The following is a 17,306-nucleotide window of genomic DNA, read 5'->3' on the forward strand; positions in this document are numbered from 1 at the left end:
TATTGTGTCTTAAAGCACACACCATTACGGAATTATGCAAAATGTTCTTCTCTTTGAATGTGTTCAATACGATAAGTTTATAAGTTTATTTTTAAGAACTCAGGTATTAACAAGGTATCTAGTGCAAATTTTGTATCAATTGAATTAAAAGCGTAGCAACTAACTCTATAATTGTTACCAAAATATCTGTATGTTCATTTTAATCAAGTCCTAGGAATATAAGTGTGTCCATAAACATTATCCTGTACCAAGCAGTTTTTCAACAAATTTACTTTGACTCTTTATATTATATTCTGAGCTGGATCTTTAAATCATTTAGTGGTGCGCCATATCAGGGCATGCCAGATCGGCGCACCTAATATCAATCTTTAAATCAAAATGGCATAGGTGAACCAGCGCACCCAGTGGCGCGGTTCTGGCGTGGCAGTTACACTCAATGAGTGAGTGTAACCATCGCGCCAGATCGGGTGAACCATATTTAGAAATAAATATTTTCTTCAATTAGTTTTAATATTTTATTGTAAAACTATTGTGAAAACATTTTTATAATTATTCTAAAAATAAATTATATAATGTTTTAATATAAAACAATATATAACTTTATCCGTGTCAGTACGATATTTTATATAAAACTTTTTATAAAATATTGTACTGACATGGCTTAAGTTATAAAGTTGTACTGGTGCGGATCAGACCGTGCCAAAAAATTTTAAAAATCAATGTTTTATAGCTGTGGCTGTGGCTCACCTTTGGCCCACCTCCGGCCCACCTTTGGATTGCCCTGATCTGGCGCACCACTAAAATGATTTAAAGAACCAGCTCTGGTTATTCAGTTCTAACATTCTAAGTGTTAATATCAAAATAGTTTTTTAATCTCCCTAAAGGGTGTGCAAAAAAAATGCGGACCTTTTTAAAATTTAGATTGCGCGGCTTGTGTTAATAGTAGTAAAACGTTATGCATACTATTAGAACCGCTATGAAGTCTATTTTTTGGAAATATAAAACGATTCCTGTGCTATGTATAGTTTAGGAGCTAAATATGTGGTAAAATGTCCCAACTGGCTTAAAACTTGACTTGCGAGTAAATCATTAAAGATTGAATTAAAGGGTATGCAAATAAAAATACGTACATTTTTAAAATTCAAATTGCGCGGCTTGTGTTAATAGTAGAACAACGTTATGCATACCGTTAGAACGGCTATGAAGTCTATTTTATGGAAATATAAAAACAATTCCTGTGCTACGTATAGTTAAGGAGCGATGTGGTAAAATGTGTGATGTGTTGACTTGCGAGTAAATCATTGAAGATTAAATTTTTTTCACTTTTCTCACATTTATCAATACAGCTCCTAAACTAAAAATAGCACAAAAATTGTACTTATATTTCCAAAAAATAGAGTTTATGACGGTTCCAATGATATACATAGCATTTTTCTACTATTCACACAAGCCGAGCAGTTTGAATTTTAAAAATGTCCGCATTCTTGCACACACTTTTTTTATCTTTAATGATTTACTCTCAAGTCAAGCTTTAAGTCAGTTGGGACATTCTACTACGTAGCTCCTAAACTATAAGTAGCATAGGAATCATTTATACATATTTTTTTATATACTTTAATCTTTAATGATTTACTCGCAAGTCAAGTTTTAAGGCAGTTGGGACATTTTACCTCATCTCTCCTAAACTATTCGTAGCACAGGAATCGTTTTTATATTTCCAAAAAAAAAGACTTCATAGCTGTTCTAATGGTATGCATAACGTTTTTCTACTATTGACACAAGAAATTTTAAAAAGGTCCGCATTTTTTTTTTGCACACACTTTAATTCTAAATTGTTTAATAAGAAAGCTTTGTATTGATTCTAGTAGACGACAATTATTTTGTTATTAATATTCAATAAGTTTTGGTGAAAACTTATTTTTTTACTTCTAGAGGAAGACAATAGTACAAAATATAAGTGGTTTGCACCTTCCTTTTCACTGAATACTAAGGAAGGTTGTGTGAGTAGGTTTTGTGATTTTTCTAGAATTGTTGACTAGACTGGTGTTCCCTAGTCCCTACTGCCAATTAATATTTGCAAACCTGTAAATTGTAATAAGAAAAAGTGTTTTGTTTGTAAATATGATTCGGGGCAACGCCTCTTAAAGGGGCATTTCGTTGAATTTTCACAGGAGCTAATAATAGGTTAGATTAGGTTAAGTTGGTTTAGGTGAATGCCCTGCAGGGTTAGCCAATTGATACCCCAGGGTTAGAGCCCATCTCAGTGGCTAGAAATAGGGGAAAAGCTATTGTGAAAATACGATGAAACGCCCCTTAAGAGGCGTTGCCACGAAAGGGACTATACCCCATTTTCTAACTTCATTGTAAATAGCATTATTAATACCACTTATTTATTCTGTTTAAACCTTTTATGTTATATCTAATATAATTATCTTATTAAAATTTGATGTGGCTAGAAATATTAAAATTTTTTAAAATATGTTTGTCCTAAATTGGTATTTTCTGCTTTTGCAACGGCCAACCCAGGTTATGAAAGTACCAAAGCATTCATAAAATTATGTGAATATGTGTAATGATATTAGATTTTTTGTAAGCTTATGTTAAAATACAAATATATCTATCTCTCCAGGGTAAGTGGGTTAAATTAAGCAACCTTTTGAATTGTATGGAAAAATATCAAGCAACTGTAAACATGCTTTTTCTCGTCCATGCTCCTTACTCATATGAGAGGGACATTAATTAAGGAACATCTGCTAAAAATATAGGCCAATGTTATGTAATAATCATGATCAAGTACCTTTCCCGATAATCATAAAATATGGAGTGGATACAAAACAGCGAAAAACATAACAGCGAATGTTACAAAACCGCTAAATTACAAAACAGTGAATGTAACTAAACCGCGAAATTACAAAACAGCGAATGTAACAAAACCGCGAAAAAACAGCGAAAAATAATATACTATAAATAGGACTTATTAAAAAAAAATCTACTAGCAAAAATAAAAAATTTTATATACACGGTGTTTCAGAAAAAACTGCGTTTTTCTGACACAACCAGAAGGAATACAGAAAAAACGATTATATGTCCTTATTCTTTTTTAAAAAGTGCATCAAATTTATATCAGGTGTTTTTCATTATCTCTAAAAATACGGCCTCTATGATAGGTATATAGTTTCCAAACATGCTTTATGTGAAAAATGTTGTGCAAGAAAAATTAAAATAACTCTTCTATTATGTATAGAAAAATTGTAGAATTTCAATATTAATTTAGAAAAAGGTATAAGAAAAGTACTTTAATGAGTTTTAAAGGTGAAATGCTTTTTAGCTCCTCACAAAAGCATTTTTAAGAAACTGCAATTAAGAGTTATAAGAGATCAAACACTTGTTTTTTTTTGTTCATTGATTTAATGTATAATTTGTTTAATAAATTCTAAAAAATTCCTACACAGTTATACTTTTGTAACAGTCGCTGTTTTGTTACATTCGCTGTTTTGTAATTTCGCGGTTTTGTAACATTCGCGGTTTTGTAATTTTGCGGTTTTGTAACATTCGCGGTTTTGTTTTTCGCGGTTTTGTATCCACTACATAAATATAATAATAAAACAATAAAATTGATTTCTGAAGTATTCAATAATAAACTTTGTGACCAATAATGTTTTCTTTTTTCCAGATAAGCGAAGAACGAGAGAAAGATGTGGACTTTACTATCCCATTTCTGGAATCTGGAATAGCTATAGTTGTGGCTAAAAGGACGGGAATTATTTCACCAACAGCATTTTTAGGTAACCTTAAATCACAAATTTTCTAAAAATCATTCTTAATAACAGAAAATCAGAGAGAACTTGCTTTTTTGCTTTGTAAAGCACTTTCTTGTGAATGCAACCTACTTTTTTTTATTTCTTTTAATACAAACAAGGTTTAGTGCTTGCTTACATGTGAAGACCGGAGCACCGAAACCCCCCCCCCCCCATAGGCGTCCAAGGGGGGGGTAATGGGCCATTTGGCACCCCCAAAATTTTGTGAACAATACCCCCCCCCAAAAAAAAATTACCCCTACCTTAGGGGGGCCGTAGGCACCCCCAACGATTTTGGGGGGGGTATTTACCCCCCCTCCAAACCATTTTGGGGGGGTAAATACTCCCCCCAAAATAGAAAATCTTTAACAAAAAAAATTTTTGCGCGCTTCGCGCGCATTTTTAATTCTAAATTTTTTATAAAATTTAAATTACCCCCCCCAAAAATTTTACCCCGGGGGTAAATTTTGGGGGGGGTAAACAAATTTTACCCCTGCCAACAGATTTCAGGGGGGGTAATTACCCCCCCTAAGCAAATTTTACCCCCGGGGTAAAAATTTTGGGGGGGGGTAAAAAAAATTTGCGGCGCGCTTCGCGCGCCATTTTACCCCCCCCAAAACCAAATTACCCCCCCCAAAATAAAAAGCTTGGACGCCCCTGCCCCCCCCCCCCGCTAAATTTCGAAAAAAATCAAAAATAAGGGGGGGGGGTAGTTTTTAACCCCCCCCCCCCCACTTAATTTTGAACAAAAAGCGAAAATAAGGGGGGGGGGTAGTTTTTAACCCCCCCCCCCTTATTTTGAACAAAAAGCGAAAATAAGGGGGGGGGGTAGTTTTTAACCCCCCCCCCTTAATTTTGAATAAAATCAAAAATAAGGGGGGGGGGGGGGTAGTTTTTTTTACCACGGAAAGCGCCATAAATTCCAGTAAGGACAATTGAACCAATGTAGACAACAGCTGAGGTAAGAGGCATGAGAGGGGAGGGGGTAGGTAAAAATGGGGTGGGATATAGCTTATAAATATTGTGTGATTTAAGATTTAAAATCAGTCATTCTTAGACATAACAAAAGGGATGTGTTCTGCAATGATGGCGCGAAATTACATTCTTTTTAAAAACATGTATAGAGCTGTAGGGAAAGAGTGAGAGGAAGGAGGGGGGGGGGGGGGTAGTACATAGATTACTATAAATATTCGTTAATTAGAAATTTACATTCAGTCAGGCATCAAGACCTTATAAGGGATGTTTTCAGCAATGATGGCGCGAATTCCATTCTTTTTAAAAAACATGCATAGAGCTGTAGGGAAAGAGTGAGATGAAGGGGGGGGGGGGAGTAGTACATAGATTACTATAAATATTCGTTAATTAGAAATTTACATTCAGTCAGGCATCAAGAGTGACCTTAGGAGGAATGTTTACAGCAATGATGGCGCGAAATTCCATTTTCTTTTTAAAAACATTCATAGAGCTGTAGGGAAAGTGTGAGAGGAGGGGGGGGGGGGGGGGGTAGTACATAGATTACTATAAATATTCGTTAATTAAAATTAACACTCAGTCAGGCATCAAGACCTTAAGAGGGATGTTCTAATTTATTGTTGCGCCAAATATCATACAACATTAAACATCAAGAGAAGGGGAGGGAAACTGAGACAGAGGGTGGGGAGGGGGTAGTGTATAAATATTTGAAAATTATTTATGATAGAACAGTACGCTTTTTTAAATTTTTACTTGATGAATATAGGTTGACCTTGCAAATGGCCCCAAAATACATAAATAAAATTTAGGAAGGACAATTATAATGAGAGTACTAAAGAATCTTTAAATTTTATGGGGGTTGGATATCAGTTATTTAGCCCATAAACATTTAAGACTTTTATAGAGCTTCACTACTAAGTACAACCAAATCAAACCAACATTTTCTGATATCTTCAGCTATAAACAAAAAATAGTCTAAAATATTCCAAGATTTAAATAGCTTCTCATAGGTCCTGTTAAGGTTTATAATTAATTTGAGGGGATGGTACCACCACACTCCCAAAAGAAATAACAAAAAATCAATATTTTACATAGAGACTTGAACACAACATATTACAATCATTACATATTAAAATATAAAAAAAATATAAAGTGCCACTTGAGGCCTCTAGGGGCGTAGCCGCTATCCTTATGATAAAGTTACAATATGTTTGTCTGTATGTTTGTACCGAAGGATTTTGCTAACCACTGAACCGAGCAAGTTCTCCTTTATAGGGTAGCTTCTCATAGGTCCTGGGAAGGTTTATAACTAATTTTGGGGAGGGTATCATTTATTTTTCAATTTCTTTTTTTTAACTAAAATTAAAAATGGAAGGGCATCCCCACACTAAAGAAAAAAATTTCCCCTAAATCCAAAAAGTTGGGTTATCAATTTCATTTTCAACTCCCTCCTTAGGTGCCCCTAGAGGCCTCTAGGGGCGTAGCCTCTAGTATTATATAAAGTAGTAAGGCTTTCTTTATCTGAAGCTAAAAACTCAGAAATTTGTAGAACCAACGAACTTGAACACTTAAATAATGTCAAAATTTAACACATAAGCAGAATATTAATTTCATAAAAAAGTATAAACAAAATTGTATATAAACTTATTGAAAAATGAAGTAAATACAGAATTCTGTTTAAAAGGGCATAATTGGATTTAATAATTGATTTTAGAGAAACCATGTAAGTAACTTTTTCTTTGAAAAAAAAAATTCATTATTTCTTTTAAAATTTAAAATTCCAATAATGGTATCCTTTACTCTAAAGCACTCACAAATACCTATGGCGGGAGTTTTTTAAATTCAAATTATTCTATGCCCTCCCTGAGTCCCTATTTTAGGATTTTTAATCGTAATTTAAAATAAAACTAAACATACACTTAATTCAAATTCGCGCAAAATTTTAGTTGAGGGAAAGAACCAAATTACAGTATTCTTTGCAAATAAAGTCTTTTCAGTGAAGCTTCTTAAGGTCCTGGAAAGGTTTTAAATTATTTTTGGGGAGGGTGCCTTCACCCCCCCTACCCCAAAAAAAATATTTTTTTACTCTTTGGAAACAAATGCCTGCCTTCTTCAACCCTCCCCTATTTTTATTTAAAAGCGGGTTTCCAGGCCATTTTTCTGGTTAACCTACTACCATCAAACAATCAATCTTACTGATCCATAATTGAGGAACCTAACAATAAAGTCTAACTTTTTATCATTGTGACGTAACAAAAATCCATCTCTTTTTTAGGGGTTTCCTTTCCCACCTCCCCTCTCATCCTTCGATTTGTTACGTCACAAAGATAAAAAGTTAGACACTATTACTAGGTTCATAATTGAGTTTATTTAGAATATTTATACTACCCCTCCCCCGTCTCCTCTCTCTCTTTCCTTGTCCCTCTCTAGATGATTTGAAAAAGTAGTATAAGGAATTTGGCGCGATAATTGCTGACAACATATCTCTTATAATTATGAAGACAGACTGAATCTAAATTGCCTTATATTTATAGACTTCTCCATGTCCATCTCTGCCTACCTCCTTCCCCTCTCATGCCTCTGGACTACATGGTTTCATTGTCCTTACTGGAATTTGCGGCGCTTCCCGTGGTAAAAAAACTCCCCCCCCCCTTATTTTTGATTTTCTTCAAAAGTAAGGGGGGTTAAAAACTCCCCCCCCCCCTTTTTTGATTTTTTTCGAAATTAAGCGGGGGGGGGGGGGTTTCGGTGCTCCAGTCTACCACATGTAAGCAAGTACCCAAGGTTTTATGAGCGACTTATGGGACGCTTTTTAAAAGCGAAGCTTTTCTATAATTAGGGTCGGTCCGTCCGTCACAGAGAGTTAGCTCTTTTCGTTAATTTAAACAGGTTAGAATTGTCCTATCGATTCCAAACTTTGCATGATGATTCCTATAGTAATTAGGTACAATTAAGAAAGCGTAGCAACTCTATAAACAATACCAGAATGTCCGTACGTCCATTTTAAATATGTCGATTTTTAACTTTTTGACAACAAATTTTTGTATGTTAAAATTATCCGATTCTTCGGATTTTTTGAAAACTGATTCCTATTACAACAAGGTACAATGTTATAAGCGAAGCATCTCTATAAACAAGTCCCAAAAATGTAAGTATGTCCTTAAACAGTATCATCTATTTATGCAGTTTTGGAACAAATTTTCTTAAAATATTGTTTGTACTGATGCATTAATATTCTGTTAATTTAGTTCTGACAATCTACAAGTGTTAATGTTCGTTTGTCCTTCCATTTCAGAGCTTCGCTTTTATGGATGTTGTCATCCTTGTTTGACTTAAGTGTCTTAATAGAATAAAATCATTGGTCTAAAAAAGTACACAAATCATTTGGTCAAACAATTAAAATTCACCAAAAGTACCCAAAATTTTGAGCCAACAAATAAGTGGTTATAGTGGTACATAATTTAAAGCTTTTATTGTGGAGGCTTGGGAAAGGCACAAATTTTAACAAATATATTAATAGGTAATATTGAAAACAGTAAAAGTGTCTGACTATGACGTCAGAAAAAATTAACAACTAACCAATGAGAGGCCGCTTTATATTTTACCATTGTGAATACTGGCTTCTCATTGGTTAATTGTTAATTTTTTTCTGACGTCATAGTCAGACACTTTTACTGTGGCCGGTAATATTATAACTTTGTAACTTGTTTAGGTAAATATATTTTTGATTTACTTAGAGCCGTTTGACATAAATTCATGGATGCTAGTCGTTCTTGTTGCTGTTCAAGCAGCGGCACTTTCTATCTTCATTTTTGAATGGATGTCACCAGCAGGTAGATATCTGATGTTTTTCTATCTTTTATTCTAGGTAGGTGTTCCACCTATCTTTTACTTCTTGGTTTAGTATCTTTTGAAGTTATACGTTGGATGTCTTGCCATGTTAGCTAGAAATTATCATGATTGCTTCATTTAACGATTTACTATTTTGTTATTTATTTTAAAATTATCAAACATAGCTATAAAAGTAAACAACCATCTCGTAATCAATGCGCAAATGGTACTTAAAATCCGAATTTCAGGATGAAATTTGGAATGAGTAATCCTTGGTAGGTCTATTTTCACTAAATCGAATAAAAAAAATGGAAAAATAACGGCTATCGGCTCAGCCGTTTAGCCGTTTTTTTTGGCTATTTTTAAGGCAAATACATCAGTAATTACGTAAGAAACAATTTTTTAAATAATATTTCTACATTATTTGGTTAAAATGATACTCTTGGCATTTTTTCTGCCAGTCATTTTAGTCTTTTCTAGTTGTTAAATAAGTTTCATGACGAAAGTGCCATTTGCGCATTGATTACAAGATTGTTGCATTAACCCCCCCCCCCCCCCTTAGATTAGATATCTCAACATAAGTAGGGATGGTCTAGAATAAATTTACTATTTTGTACTTAATAAAGATTTAATACTAAAATTTTAAAAAATATAAATATTTGTCCCATTTTTTTCTTTAAATTTCCCAGGAGGAAGAGGACAACCAAAATAAAATAAATTTATCTCTCTCCTTTTTTTTATCTCTTTATATCTCAAAAATGGATTAGATGTTAGAAACAAGTATTTGAAAAACAAAGTAATCATAGCTACAGTTAGTCCACAGCACTGGCAGAAAAAATGCTGACTGTCAAAACTTTGCTAAAATTTGACAAGAAAAAACGGATCATATAAAGGAAATGAAGTCATTCCTAAAAAGGACAGAAATTCCCTTCTAAAAAGGACAGAAATCATCTTCCTTTTTCTCAGATAACTCAAATATGGACAAAAATCACTCTCTTTTTTCTCACATATCTGAAAAAGAGGATAAAAATCACCTGAATCTCACTTAATCTTCCTAATTCTAAGAAAATTAACCCAATTCCTCCAAGTTCTTCCTTATTCTCAGATAGCCTACCTTATTCTAAGATATTCTTCCTTTTCCTTACAAATTCTACCTTATTATCAGATAACCTACCTTATTCTAAGAAATTCTTCCTTGTCCTTACAAATTCTCCCTAATTCTCAGATAACCTACCTTAATCTAAGAAATTCTTTCTTATTCTAAGAAAATCTACCTTATTCCCCCAAATTCTTCCTTATTCTCAGAAATTCTACCTTATTCTAAGAAATTCTTTTTTATTCTAAGAAATTACACCTTATCCTAAGAAAATCTACCCTATTATAAGAAATTCTTTCTTTTTCTAAGAAAATCTACCTTATTCCCCCAAATTCTTTCTTATTCTAAGAAATTCTACCTTATTCTAAAAAATTCTTCCTTATTCTAAGAAATTCTTTTTTATTCTAAGAAATTACACCTTATCCTAAGAAAATCTACCCTATTATAAGAAATTCTTTCTTTTTCTAAGAAAATCTACCTTATTCTACAAAATTCTTTCTTATTCTAAGAAATTCTACCTTATTCTAAAAAAGTCTTCCTTATTTTATGAAATTCTTCCTTTTTCTAAGAATATCTACCTTATTCTAAGAATATCTACCTTATTCTAAGAATATCTACCTTATTCTAAGAATATCTACCTTATTCTAAGAAATACTTCCTTATTATAATAAAATCTACCTTATTCTCCCAAATTCTTCCTTATTCTAAGAAATTCTTCCTTGTTGTAAGAAATTCTACCTTATTCTAAGAAATTCAACCTTATTCCAAATAATACTACCTTATTTTAAGAAATTCTTCCTTATTCTAAGAATATCTACCTTATTCTAAGAATATCTACCTTATTCTAAGAAATACTTCCTTATTCTAAGAAAATCTACCTTATTCTAAGAAATTCTTCCTTATTCTAAAAATATCTTCCTTATTCTAAGAAATTCTTCCTTATTCTGAATATATCTTCCTTATTCTAAGAAATCCTACCTTAGTCTAAGAAAATCTACCTTATTCCAAATAATACTACCTTATTCTAAGAAATACTTCCTTATTCTAAGAAAATCTACCTTTTTCTAAGAAATTCTTCCTTATTCTAAAAATATCTTCCTTGTTCCAAGAAATTCTACCTTATTCTAAGAAAATCTACCTTATTATAAACAATTCTTCCTTGTTCTAAGAAATACTTTCTTATTTTAAGAAAATCTACCTTATTCTGAGAAATTCTTTCTTATTCTAAAAATATCTACCTTATTCCCTCAAATTCTACTAAAATCTTCCTTAATTCCCCTAATACTTCCTTTTCCTCAGATAATTTTCCTAATTTATATTGGGACATCAGAACTTAAACAGAGGTATAGAGAATATATAAGTACATAATAAGAAGGATTTATACAGTGCATTTATGGTTGTATCCTTTGACATTTTAATTATTTTATATTGGGATATCAGAACAAGAATAGGAAATTATTTCCTGCATACAAATAGTACATGCAGAATGGTAATAAGTACATTTAATAAAATTTAGTAACCCCAGTCATTAGGACAGGTAAGTTTAAAACAGAATCTGTGTCTGTCTGTCTATCTGTGTGCACTGAAAGATCTCTAACAGCTGCATGCTACATAAACTTCTTAGTTATAATTCTTGATAATCAGGATAAAAGAACACAATAGCTGTATCAATAATCTGTTCTACTTGCCAACTGATACAAATATTAGACCAAAATAAAAAATACCCCCCCCCCCAAAAAAAAAAAAATAAATTAATTTTCTTTTCAAAAATAAAATAAAAACCCAGGCAGAGAGTCAGACATTTTTATATGATGAAAAGTACCCCCCCTCCCACCTCAAATGGCTGGCAACTTAATTTTCCATGGGTCAAATAAATCAGCTGATAATAAATTATGTAATGAATGCAAGGGCATACTTTCAATTTGTACTATTTGAAGGTATAAATGAAGTTTTTGTTGTTCTCTCCAGAAATATTTAAAATTAAACTTTCCAAGAGAAATTGCCCCTGGAAAAAAATACTCTTTTTAAACATGTGTGATGATCATTTATCTTTTATAAACACACACAGGGAGCAATATCACACTGTGTAAAAGTATATATGCAGAATACCAATTATTTAATAATAATGAACTAAGATTGCACATAAAAACATTAAAAAATACAAGACTGGAGTTACATAAGATTATAATTAATGTAAATGAAATAAATACAAATCATTGTAAACTGACAAAAAATAACATAGTATCTATCTATCTATCTACCATTTTATCACCCCCCCCCCCCCCCACCAAATCGCTAATTTTAAAATGCATGTAAATGTGAATGTTTTCTTTAACCTTCATACTGTACGATACCTAATTTAAAAAATATTACATAACAAAAAAAACTTTTTTCTTTGTTTTAAGTGAATGTAAGTTATTAAAAATTAATTCTATTACTTTAAAATAATGATATTTAAAGAATGAAGCCTAAATTCTATTGTTTTTATTTTTTATGAATTTTACATCATAAAAGTGTCAATAATTCGGACTTTGACAAAAAAAATGAAGTTGTAAAAATTTTACAACTTTATTTCTAAGGCTAAGTGACAATAATTCGGACTTTGCCAAAAAAAATGAAGTTGTAAAAATTTTACTCAACAAAAAAAATTTTTAACTACTATTTTCATTTTTATTCTACTTATTACATTTTGATAAGTTTCCCTTCTTTAAATATTATCATGGCTTTGTCTTGTATACCCTTATTATATATTCAAGCAATAATATTAATATTAATAGTGTTTAATATGGAACATCTTACAAAATATGAAAAAAAATTAAAACTTGTATTATATGTAGTTTATAATTTTGCCGCTAGGTGGTGTTTTTGTAAACATATAAAGATGAATTATAACTAAATTATATAATACCTTGAATCAAATTTTGTATATTTTTAATCATTTAGGTTATAGTAACATTTGTAATTGTTCATATATAGTAGTTTACAAGAATTAATTTTAGACAGTGCCATGAAGGTTTAAATTTCCAACTATACTGCTAAATATCACAAACAGTGCAGGGCAACGGTGCCAGATGTATGCATTTTGTGCGTAATGTCCGCATTTTTAGCTTTAGGAAAATGGACTTTTATAAGTAATGTATGCATTATCAAGTATTGAAATTTTACAATAAGCTGTAAAAATTTACAAGATTTTCTGTAAATTATCGTTTTAAACCTTGTAAGAATTTTACAAAATTTATGTAAAATTTTACCAAAAAAAAAAAAAATTGTAAGAAGAGTGTTAGGTTTTGAAATTCTTACAAATTTTACAGAAATAATTTGTATATTTTTACAAGGTTCTTACATGCAGCTTACATCGTAGAACCTTGTAAGAATTTTACAAAATTTTAGAAAAATCAAGCCTTTTTCCTTGTATAAATTTTATCCTGGGTCTTTTTAATTTTGTTACTTTCATGTATTTTTAAAAGCAAAGCTTTTCTATAATTAGGGTCGGTCTGGATAGCTTTTCTCGTTGATTTAGTCATGTTAGAATTGTCCTATCGATTTCAAACTTTGCATGGTCATTCCTGTAGTAGTTAAGTACGATTTAGAAAGCGTAGCAACTATATAATCATTACCAAAATGTCCATCCGTCCATTTTAAACATGTTGATTTTTTTACTTTTTTAACAACAAATTTTGATGTAATCTAATCATCTGATTTTTTGTTTACTGATTCCTGGGCGACAAAATACAATATTATAAGTGAAGCAACTCTATAATTAAGTCCTAAAAATGTCAGTATGTCAATAAACATTATTCTGTATCAAGCATTTTTTCAACAAATTTACTTACAATTTTGCATCAACTCTTATACATTTATATTCTGATTATTCAGTTCTGACACTATACAAGTGTTAATGTCCATTTGTCCTACCGTTTCAGCGCTTCGCTTTTATGGATGTTGTCATCCTTGTTATATATTGTTTCAGAGAGAGAGAGTTCAATGGTCTGTTTATTACACTAGTCCTCAAAGTTTTATTATAAAGTTTTCTTATTCATAAGTTTATACAACTTTACGCACTTTTTATTTTGAATTTTATTGGTTGGTTAATTAAGTTGAGTGTTCAGAGGTTTCAACCACCAATTTAAATCTATAAAAGGGATAATTTTGTGCATCATCATTGGGGATGTACGCGCTACCATGGCTCAAAAAGTAGTACATAAACAGAAAATATTGGTGTTTGCAGAGAGAAAGAGAGAGAGAAAGGGGACATTGGGCTGTTAATTACACAAGTCCCAAAATATTTATAATAACAATTTCTTATTAGTTGTTTTGACAACTTTGTGAAATTTTAATGAATGTTTATTGGTTTGTTTATTAGGTTGAGTGTCCAAATGTTTTAACCCCTAATTGTAATTTACAGAAGTTGTAATTTTGTGTTTTACCATTGGGATGTCTTATCCCTTTAGATCCCTGGGTATTATAATTACCTCATACAGGCGGGGATGCTGTCCCATAGAGTAGTGGTTAGCGCACTACGCTGTGGTTGGGAAAATCCGAGTTCAAGTCCCCTCATAGATATTGCACTTGGATGACAAATGCTGTTGCAATTTGTCAGAATATAACCACGCAACCTTCCCTGAGATGCCCTTAGGTTGTAAGGAGGGAGATTTGTAGGAAGTTAAGATCCTACCTATCAAGCAACTGTAATCGTGCTTTCCCTCGTCCATGCTCCTCATTCATATGAGAGTGCCATTAATTAGGGTGGCTCAATATGGAACACCTGCCAAAACTCTAGGCCAGGGTGATGTAATAATTGAGTAGCTTCCACGAGAATTGCGGGTCAGCTTGTAATGTAACATAGAATACATTCAGCTGTGTGCGAAGCTTACCAATCTATAATTGGCCAAAGGATTCTCACCTCCAATCTCCTCGTGCATCTGAATCCTAACTTCAGATAATCAAGGCTACATACATACATACATAACACTCAAACGCAGGTCCAACAACCCAATATAACTGCCCAAACACCCAAAGTATAAGGTTAAGTAACACCCATCAGACAACCACCATTTTGATTGCACGACCTTTGTCGGAGAAGTCCTAACTGTGATTGGTAATGAGTTGTGACTGTTTGGGGCTAAGGCATTCTACTCTAAATATTAATGTTGCGTAGCTGACATAGTAGGATCAACCATTTTTAAGCCTTTACTTTTTATGCTGGTTAATTTGATTTTTAAGTTGTTTCTCTCTTCTTCTCTGATATTTCCAGGGATGTAAAGGGATAAGACAATGGCCAATAAATTGATGTACAACCCAATGATGATACACAAAATTACTTCTTCTGTAGATTAAAATTTGTGGTTGACTCGTTTGAACACTCAGCTTAATAAATCAAAAAATCAAAATTCACTATAGTCTCCAAAGTTAATAAGCCAACGAATAAGAATCATTATAATAAAACTTTGGGAACTATTGTGTTAAACAGCCCATTCTCTAAGTAATTTCTCTTGAGATAGTGGAGGTACCTTCCCAAATTTATGCAAAGGAGAACCATAAATTGGTCTAGCATTTCGATATATATATATAATGCAGGTATTAATAGATATACACAAACACATCATGTTAATTTTAAATATTATCTAGTGGTTGTGCTCCTGAAGGCCTTAAAGGGCACCTAAGGTGAGGGGAGGTCAACTCACAACCCTTTTTTTAGTTTTAAAAAGGATGACAACATCCATAAAAGCGAAGCTCTGAAACAGCGGAAAAGAAAACATTAAAATTAAGTGTCAGAACTAAATAATCCGACTACAAAGGTGTTACTGTAAAAATGTAAAATACAGGATACTGTTTAAATATACACTTACATTTTTAGGATTGCAAACTTATCCTACACATGATGTTCTGATATCCCAATAAACATAAAGAAATATATGTGAGAAAAACCAAGATTTTGAGAGAATAAGGAAGGTGGCAAGGGAGAATTTATATATTCTCTATACCTCTATTTCAATTATGATATCCCAATATAAATTAGGAAAATTATCTGAGAAAAAGGAAGAATTATGGGAATTAAGGAAGAATTTCTTAGAATAAGCTAGGTTATCTAAAAATAAGAGAGAATTAGTAAGGAAAAGGAAGAATTTCTTAGAATAAGCCAAATTTTTATTATGATAGGGAAGAATTTGGGGGAAAAAGGTAGATTTTCTTAGAATAAGGAAGAATTTTTGGAAAGAAGGTAGATTTTCTTAGAATGATGAAGAATTTGGAGGAACAAGGTAGATTGTCTTAGAACAAGGAAGAATTTCTTATAATAAGGTAGATTTTCTTAGAATAAGGTAGAATTTCTTAGAATAAGGAATAATTTGAGGGAATAAGGTAGATTTTCTTAGAATAAGGGAGAATTTCCTAGAATAAAGTAAATTATCCTTATATTAATGTAACAAGATGTGTGTTTGTACCAAAGGATCTCGCTAACCACTGAACTGATCGGGTTCTCCTTAACAGGGTAGCTTCTCATAGGTCCAGGAAGGTTTATAACTATTTTTTTGGGGGGTGGGACACAAAAAAATTTTTTTTTAACTTTTTCTTTTAATATCTAAAATAAGAAATTGGGTTATTAAATTCCACTCTCCTCTTCTCAAGTGCCCCTAGAGGCCTCTAGGGGCATAGCCCATGAACCCCACGCCAAAAAAAAAAATTTTAAATATTTTTTTTACAAATTTTAATTTTTGCGTATGCATACAACCTAGGTTTAATTTTTATGAATTGAAATTTTTGTGTATACGGCAAACAACCTGGGTTTAATTTTTACGAATCTAAATTTTTGTGCATACAGTGCACAACTTGGGTTTAATTTTACCACAGAGTAATTAAACAAAGAATATTTTTTTGAATATTTCTATTTAGGAGGGTTGACTTCTCATTACTTCATAGGGCGAAGCCCCTAGAGGCTAGGGGCGAAGCCGCTAATTTTATTTAAATTAATTTGTAAAGGTTATGATATGAAAGTAGTGCCGGCCAAACAAGGACACAGATTTTCTTTGTTTCGAACTTACTGGCTAGTATGCTCCGTACTCTTTCAGGTATGAACAATATCATTCAAAAATTTGTCTGTAATCATAAAAAATGTCAGCTATCAACGCTCCAATTAAAAGATATATTGCTAACACAATACTAATGAGATTAACAATTTCGATAAAAATAAAATTACCCTGACTTTATAAATTGCATTAAATTTCAATTAATTTAAATACCGACGTAAGATAATATGCGAGTGCAGGCAATGAAATATGTAAATAATTAAATAAATGTTTGTTGAGATTGAAAGATAATTAGTTAACAAAAGATAAATATTTTTCCAGGGTAGGTCACGTTTCAAGTTTCGAACAATAAAACTCAACACCTCAATAAAATCAAAAACCTAATTTTTTAAATTCTGCTACCATATAATGCTTCTTCCCGAACAAATGTTTACGATACTTAATTATGACTTCCATTCTAAGGCCAGCATTATTAGTGTCCCATCCTAGAAAAATGTTGTTAAAATTTTGGAAGTCAAAAATTCAATGCATCAGAACTATGGCTTCATTGTGCTCCCAGGAAAGACCTTGAGGACTCAGGAGTAG

At 32.0% G+C, this 17,306-nt stretch overlaps 1 protein-coding gene across 2 annotated transcripts in view; it reads left to right on the forward strand.

Moving 5' to 3' along the window:
- LOC145326426 (glutamate receptor ionotropic, NMDA 2B-like) overlaps positions 1-17,306 on the forward strand; it is a 295,851-nt gene that overhangs the window by 235,545 nt on the left and 43,000 nt on the right. For both annotated transcript variants that reach the window (XM_080169776.1, XM_080169777.1), the window contains exons 31-33: positions 3,674-3,785; positions 8,507-8,602; positions 16,675-16,763. In XM_080169776.1, coding sequence (XP_080025902.1) covers positions 3,674-3,785; positions 8,507-8,602; positions 16,675-16,763 — 297 coding nt within the window. The remainder of the gene's footprint in view (positions 1-3,673; positions 3,786-8,506; positions 8,603-16,674; positions 16,764-17,306) is intronic.

Source organism: Acartia tonsa, chromosome 8, assembly GCF_053477335.1.
Source record: "Acartia tonsa isolate MP-2025a chromosome 8, ASM5347733v1, whole genome shotgun sequence".
Taxonomy (NCBI): Eukaryota; Metazoa; Arthropoda; class Copepoda; order Calanoida; family Acartiidae; genus Acartia; species Acartia tonsa.